The sequence below is a fragment of the Myotis brandtii genome, unplaced genomic scaffold (genome assembly GCF_000412655.1).
Source record: "Myotis brandtii unplaced genomic scaffold, ASM41265v1 scaffold2609, whole genome shotgun sequence".
Taxonomy (NCBI): Eukaryota; Metazoa; Chordata; class Mammalia; order Chiroptera; family Vespertilionidae; genus Myotis; species Myotis brandtii.
This window is the reverse complement of record NW_005359929.1, coordinates 107,840-116,205: the sequence shown is the minus strand read 5'-3', so window position 1 is coordinate 116,205 and position 8,366 is coordinate 107,840. Positions and strand designations below refer to the sequence as shown.

General features: G+C 50.4%; 1 protein-coding gene across 2 annotated transcripts in view; it reads right to left on the bottom strand.

Annotated features, from left to right (window-relative positions):
• LOC102241444 (neuroligin-4, X-linked) overlaps positions 1 to 8,366 on the bottom strand; it is a 113,776-nt gene that overhangs the window by 12,326 nt on the left and 93,084 nt on the right. For both annotated transcript variants that reach the window (XM_014541119.1, XM_014541120.1), the window contains one exon: positions 1,477 to 1,662. In XM_014541119.1, the coding sequence (XP_014396605.1) occupies positions 1,477 to 1,662 (186 nt within the window). The remainder of the gene's footprint in view (positions 1 to 1,476; positions 1,663 to 8,366) is intronic.

Here is an 8,366-nt window from a genome sequence, read left to right as displayed (position 1 = left end):
CGGGCACGTGCCCTTGACCAGGAATCGAACCCGGGACCCTTCAGTCTGCAGGCCGACGCTCTATCCACTGAGCCACACCAGCAAGAGTTGTACATTGATTTTATAGGATGTCTTTATACACACACACATACACCACAAAAATATAGGTTAAGTAAATGAAACTACATAGGCAATTTAGCTGCACTGATAAAATAATGCATCTTTTCTTTTTTCTTTTCTTTTTCCTTTTTAAATCCTCACCTGAGGATATTTTGCCATTGATTTAGAGAAAGTGGGAGAGAGAGGGAAAGACAGAGAGAAACATCGATGCGAGAGAGACGCATCGATGGGTTGCCTCCTGCACGCGCCCAGATCTGGGCCTGGGCTGGGGAGGAGCCTGCAACCGAGGTAGGTGCCCTTGATCAGGATTCGAACCCGGGACCCTTCGGTCCGCAGGCCGACGCTCTAGCCCAGCGATGGCGAACCTATGACACGCGTGTCAGAGGTGACAGGCGAACTCATTTTTTTGGTTGATTTTTCTTTGTTCAATGGCATTTAAATATATAAAATAAATATCAAAAATATAAATCTTCGTTTTACTATGGTTGCAAATATCAAAGAATTTCTATAGGTGACACGGCACCAGGGTTAAGTTAGGGTTTTTCAAGATGCTGACACGCCGAGCTCAAAGGGTTCGCCATCGCTGCTCTAGCCACTGAGCCACACTGGCCAGGGCTTGCATTGCCTTTCTCCTCCCACCACCTGGCGGGGTATTTGCGTGGTCACGGGGTACCCTGCCCCACGGGAAGAATCGGGGGCTACTTCATTACAGGAAAAACAGATCCACTGAAGGAAATTCAGAGATGCACTCCCGTTCCCCTCTTCCATGTGTCAGAGGCGCCGTCATAGAATTTTAGTTGGTCCTGGCCCGTGTGGCTCAGTGGGTCGAGTACCATACACAGACAGGTCCCCTGTTCGATCCCCGGTCAAGGGCACGTGCCCGGGTGGCGGCTCCATCCCCAGTCGGGGGCGTGCGGGAGGCAGCCGGTCCGTGATTCTCTCTCATCATTAACGTATCTCTCTCTCCGCCTGCCTTCCTCTCTGATATCAATTCTATAGAATAAAAGGCTAATATGCAAATTGTCCCCTTGACTGGGAGTTCGACCGGGGGATGGGCCCGGCCGGCCAACAGCCCATGGCCCCTCCCCCCAACCAATCCAACCCAGAATGACCCCCCCACCCTGATTGGGGGCGGGGCTGGCTGGCCTGGCCCAATTGGTCCCCTCCCCGACCCACCCCCCCCCGTTGGCCTGGCCCGATTGGTACCGATCAGGGTGGGCTGGCCAGACCCAACCTGTGCACGAATTCGTGCACCGGGCCTCTAGTAACAATATATTTTAAAAAACGAAGAAACGAGGGCATGTAGGCACATGGGGGGCATGGCTTCCTGGGTGGGTCCTGGGGTCCCCCCGTCCACCGAGGGGGTCCCCGCATTACCTTCCGAGTAGTGGGACAGGGTCAGGAGGCTGACGCACGAGGCCCCCGCGCCCGAGCCGAAGATGGTCACCCGCTTGGGGTCGCCCCCGAAGGCGCTGACGTTCTCCTCGATCCACCGCAGGGCCTGGATCTGGTCCAGGAGGCCGTAGTTGCCCTTGGCCGCCTGGTCGCCGGTACTTAAAAACCCTGCGAGGGAAGAGAAAAATATTTTCAATTTTCTACTATCAAGAGCCCGTTGGCCGGGCCGGCCGGCGTGGCTCAGCAGTTGAGCGTCGACCTATGAACCAGGAGGTCCCGGGTTCGATTCCAGGTCAAGGGCACAGGCCCCGGTTGCGGGCTCGATCCCCCAGGAGGGGGCGTGCGGGAGGCGGCCGAGCCATGATTCTCTCTCATTATTGATGATTCTTTCTCATTATTGATGTTTTTCTCTCTCTCTCCCTATGAAAATCAATTTTAAAAAAACACATTAAAATTAAAAACAAAACAAAACCGCACATCAACATTGTTTCTGTTTGATCGATTGTGCTTTACGGGGTCCCGCAAGCCGCCGTGTAAAACATCTGTTTTTTGTGGCCAATAGAATGGATTTCGTCTCTGGGGTTCGTATGGGGCTGATGTAGACGGAGAAATTAATCTAAAACGGTGACAACAAGCGGCAATTCTAGATTCCAGCCACCATTCCCATTATGTATGCTTGTCTTTGATCGACAAAATGAAAAAGACGCCTAAAACCGGGTTTTCAAAGGGGGAAAAAATTAACTGTGTGTGTGTGTGTGTGTAAACCCCAGTGCATGACTACAAAAGCAATAACGTGTGTTTTTGCCATTTGTTTTTTTATTAAAAAAGTACATATTAAACCTTTATAAATATATATAACCTTTCAAAATATATATTTGAACCCTTTAAAAATATATATATTTTAATTGATTTCAGAGAGAGGAAGGGAGAGGGAGAGAGAGAGAGAAACATCCATGAGGAGAGAGAATCATGGACCGGCTGCCTCCTGCACGCCCCCTACTGGGGATCGAGCCTGCAACCCGGGCCTGTGCCCTGACCGGGAATCGAACCCGGGACCTCCTGGTTCCTAGGTTGACACTCAACCCCTGAGCCACGCCGGCCCGAAAGGAAGCGGGTTTTTGTATTAAAAATGCAATGATTGGGCCCTGACTGGTGTGGCTCAGTGGATAGAGCGTCGGCCTGCGGACTGAAGGGTCCCGGGTTCGATTCCGGTCAAGGGCATGTACCTTGGTTGCGGGCACATCCCCAGTGGGGGGCGTGCAGGAGGCAGCTGATCGATGTTTCTAACTCTCTATCCCTCTCTCTTCCTCTCTGTAAAAATAATCAATAAAATAAAATAAAAAAGGCTATGATCGGGGACTCCCTACCCCCTGAACCCACAAATACCTGCAGAATTAATCCCTGCAAGGTGGTTTCTTTTCAGCACATACCCCACCTCCCTGATTTAATTAGCAATTAATATTTAGTAGCCCGGCCGGTGTGGCTCAGTGGTTTGCATCCACCTATGAACCAGGGGTTCAGGGTTCGATTCCCGGTCTGGGTTGCGGGCTCAATCCCCAGTAGGGGGCGTGCAGGAGGCAGCCGATCCGTGATTCTCTCTCCACGTGGATGTTTCTCTCCCTCTCCCTTCTTCTCTGAAATCAATAAAAACATATTTAGAAAACATTACTAAGTCCCTTTTCCTGCCGACGAATGTTGGGCGGCTCCAGCGTTTAGCCCCCAAACCTCTTTTTTACACAGTTTTTCACGCAACGAAACGCACTTTGCTTAGAAGGAAAGCCTCCTTCGTGCGGTTTTATGTGTAAAAATCACGCCGATCGTGGCCTTTTGGGGGCCGTGGAACAACCAGAGACGGGCCCCTCTTTCCACACGACGGAGGGAGGCGATTCATTCTTCGCAGAAATGACCGATGGGCTCGATTTGTTTCCTGGAAGCGACAGGAGACGTCGGCGACGAGCCATTAAAATACCGCGCTTTGGGCCAAGGGACATATGAAAAAAGGCTCGACATCACTGACCATCAAGAGATGCAAATTAAAACGACAACGAGGTGTCGCCATCCACACATCAGCCAACGCCAAGCGCCGGCGAGGACGCGGAGAGAAGGGAGCCTCCCCGCCCTGCTGGTGGGAAGGCCGACGGGGGCAGCCACCGTGGAGAACAGCGTGGAGTTTCCTCAAAAATTGAATTACGGACCTGCCATGTGACCCGGGGATCCCACCTGTAGGAATACTAGTGGCCCCGCGCACGAAACCGCGCAAGGAGCTCCTGGTGATCGGTCTTTATGTGGCGGCGTCCCGGCCAATTTGCATATTGCCCTATTATAAGTATAGATATCTGGGACCCCCCAATTCTCAGAATATATCCTAAGGACCCCAAAACACCCATCAGGAAGGACGTATGCCCCCCCCATGTTCATAGCAGCGCCACTGACAATAGCCAAGATCTGGAAACAGCCCAAATGCCCATCGACACCGTGGAGTACTACGCAGCCCTGAAAAAGGAAAAAGCTGTTACCGTTCGCAACGGCACGGAGGGACCCGGCGAGCATGGTGCCGAGCGAAATAGGCCAGTCGGAGAGAGACACGTGTCCCGCCATCTCACTCCTACGTGGAAGCTAATGAACCAGATAAACGGACGCATGGAGTGAATCGAGAGTCGTGCAGGCGTGGAAATGTGAGTTCTCCCGAGAGGACCCTACGGGAACATCTGAACCTGACTGTTCTGATTTCCTTCCACACGTCCCAGGCAGACAGCAAGCCAAGCGATGAGCCATACTGCACGGCCTGTTTGCAAGGTGCTGTTTGTGACATTCGGCGAATGAATACGGCGTGTGTGTGTGTGTGTGTGTGTGTGTGTGTGTGTGTGTTTAAGCTGCTGTTCCCATAGTTTCTGCTGCGGAATTTTCATTTCCTGCAAAACCCAGGGATTTTTTGTTTTTTTCTCCATTCGTTTCAACGGTCAACCGGGCTAACTTCCCAATTTTATGGTCTCTGTGCGAGGCTACGACCCTGTCCTACGCTGATTGTCCAAATACCGTGTTCGACGGAATCCAGAAGCGTGATGCGTGCCGGCTGACGAACACGTGGAATTCTACCAACAACAAGAAGATGGAGGCGTCCTTAGAAGTAAGGTCACAGCGGAGTTACGAGACCTTCGATCTAAGCTCTGGACGAATGAATGGATGTGGTCCCCTGAATGGCTATAATTTTCTAAACAAATGGCCTCTTTATTTCTTTTTTAGAAAAATATTATTTCATTGATTTCGGAGAGGAAAAGGGAGTGAGAGAGAGAGAGAGATAGAAGCATCAATGATGAGAGAGAACCACGGACCGGCTGCCTCCTGCACGCCGCCTACCGGGGATGGAGCCCGCAACCCGGGCATGTGCCCCCTACCGGGAATCGAACCCTGACCTCCTGGTTCCTAGGTGGATGCTTAACCACTGAGCCACACTGGCCGGGCTCAGTGGCCTTTTTAAATCAGGGCCCCTCCCTCCCACACCCACATCTATGTGACTCCTTGCGAGTGAGTGGGTTTATGAGCCCATGTTTAATTTAACGGAATGAAACCCAAAAGGAAACCTATAGGACAAAAGCGTAAACAACCTTTACAGTGGAACGACCAGATGACCGGTTGCTATGACGCGCACTGACCACCAGGGGGCAGACGCTCAACGCAGGAGCTGTCTCCAGCCTGAGAGGTTGCAGGCCGGGCAGAGGGGACCCCCTCCCCCCCAGTGCATGGATTTTGTGCAATGGGCCTCGAATCCTATATAATAAAACCCTAATATGCAAATCGACTGAATGACAGAAGGACCAGTCGCTATGGCGCACACTGACCACCAGGGGGCAGACGCTCAACGCAGGAGCTGTCTCCAGCCTGAGAGGTTGCAGGCCGGGCAGAGGGGACCCCCTCCCCCCCAGTGCATGGATTTTGTGCAATGGGCCTCGAATCCTATATAATAAAACCCTAATATGCAAATCGACTGAATGACGGAAGGACCGGTCGCTATGGCGCACACTGACCACCAGGGGGCAGACGCTCAACGCAGGAGCTGTCTCCAGCCCAAGAGGTTGCAGGCCGGGCCGAGGGGACCCCCTCCCCCCCAGTGCATGGATTTTGTGCAATGGGCCTCGAATCCTATATAATAAAACCCTAATATGCAAATCGACTGAATGACGGAAGGACCGGTCGCTATGGCGCACACTGACCACCAGGGGGCAGACGCTCAACGCAGGAGCTGTCTCCAGCCTGCAGGCCCTGATCGCCAATGGGGCCTGCTGGCCAACCTCCTGGTCCCTCCCCCTGGCTGACAGGCCCTGATCACCTGATTGGGGCCAGGCCCCCATGCTGGGACGGGGAACTGGGGGTGGATGGCGGCGGATGCGGATGGCAAGGAAAAGAGGAGGGGAAGAGGCAGAGAGGTGGGAAACCTGATTGACCCTTTTTGCTGGCCAGGCCTAGGTACCCCACCCATGCACCGGGCCTCTAGTATTCTAATAATTGTGTATGGTGTCAGATGGATATAAGATTTATCAGAATGATCACTAGTTATATAATGTCTAATCACTGGGGTATACACCTGAAACTAATAAAATAATACATGTCAACTATATTTGAAAAAAAAAGACCTGATTCAGTTTTTAAAATAATTTTTTCTATGGATGAATATGGTAGGTAGAATAATGGTCCCCCTGTAATGTTCATGTCCTAATCTAGGAACCTGTAAGTATGTTGCTATCTTACATGGCAAAAGGCACTTCACAAATCTGATTATGTTAAGATTTTGATATTGGGAGATTATCATGGGTTATCTGGGTGGGTCCAATGTAATCATAAGAATTCTTATAAGGGGGAGGCAGGAGGATTAGAGTTAGAGAGTCAGAGAAGAAGCTGTGATGATGGAAGCAGAGGTCAGCATAATGCCGTTGCTGGAAATGGACATGAACCAAAGAATGAGGGTATCCTTTGGAAGCATATCTCTATCTATATCATCTATATCTATATCTATATCTATATCTATATCTATATCTATATATCTAATCTATATCAGTGGTTCTCAACCTTCCTAACACCGCAACCCTTGAATACAGCTCCTCCTATTGTGGGGACCCCCAACCATAACATTATTCTTGTTGCTACGTCATCACTGTCATGTTGCTACTGTTATGAATCGTCATGGAAATATCTGATCTGCAGGATGGATTTTCATTGTTACACATTGAACATCATGAAAGCACAGTGATTAACCACAAAAACAATATGTGATTATAGATGTGTTTTCCGACGGTCTTAGGCGACCCCTGTGAAAGGGTCGTTCGACCCCCAAAGGGGTCACTTTATTTTACTTAAAAATGACATGAGCAGTAACCGACCATCGTTCAATTAGGGTGTAATTAACACCTCAATATTGCACAAGGTCTAATTCTATTTCTTTAAAAAAAAATTTGTGTGGATTTCAGAGAGGGAGGGAGAGGAATAGAGAGAAACATTCACGATGAGAGAGAATCATGGACCGGCTGCCTCATGCACTCCCCCTAATAGGGATCGAGCTTGCATCCCGGGCATGCGCCCTTGACCGGGAATCGAACCCGGGACCCTTCAGTCCGCAGGCCGACACTCTATCCACTGAGCCACACTGGCCGGGGCCTAATTCTATTTCTAATGTCAGTAGAATAAACCCAAGGCCATTACGAGAGCTATTTGATTCCCGTAGCACAAGTTCCCAAACCTGGGGACCCATGAAATTACAAATAGATTCACAGAGCATCTTGCATCCGCACAGACAATTATCTTAGAACGAGGCTACGCAGGGGAGTGTTCAAGTCCATTTTTTTTGAAACGATATTAATTGTAGAAAAGTAAAACCCATTCTGTTCCGGAAAAAAAATAAAGAATAGGAAACCGAGTTTGCTTATTAGACAACAAATCAATGTCTCTCTCTTTCTCTCCAATCAATCAATAGAAAAATAATAATTAAAAAACACACCAGAAACTTTAAAGGAAACATGGTCGCCGTGATGGGTGTGATGTTTCTCACCATTAATTAATCAGATACCATCAGCGGTCAGACAAAAATCAATAACTGGGTTTGTTCTCTTTCCCATAAATTAATCCGCGCAACCGAATGGAACAAGGGCGATGAATTCTGTTCCAACTCTTTATTAAAATCCAACAACATCGCCTCGCTCACATAATCTTTTTTTTTTCTTTTATTTTGAACCCAGAAATACCCCCAAGCTTTGCAGCACTGGTTGGCTCTGGCCAAGGTGGGATGCGATTAGGACGAGCGTTTTAATTAAGGAAACATCTGAGATCGTTAACGCGAGGACGCACGCATGGGGGCGTGACCGTATGTGAGCGAGGCGTTTCCCCATGGGATGCTTCATTTCATTTCAAAATAGTGAGATTATGGATAAAGGGAAGACGTGAATTTCCAGTATCAACAGGGGACCGATTGTACACAGAGCCCCGTTGTATCGCACGCCCCAAACTGTCCCTCCCGTCGACCGCTTCGACCAGGCTCTCTGCCTCGGGAAGGTCTCGGTTATTGTAGCCAAGAGGCCCGGTGCATGAAATTCGTGCACGGGTGGGGTCCCTAGGCCTGGCCGGCGATCAGGGCTGATGGGGGCCTTCCGGCTGCCGGCTGGGGCCTTCTTTCATGCCACCCCCCCTGGTGGTCAGTGCATGTCATAGCAAGCGATTGAACTCCTGGGTTGAACTCCCCAGTGCACGAATTCCTGCATGTGTGGGATACGGCGGGCCCACCCCAATCATGGCCGATGGGGCCAGGCCGGCTCGGGGGAGGGGACACGGGAGGTTGGCCAGCTGGCCCTGCCCCCAATGGGGGGGTACTAATCGGGGGAGGGCCG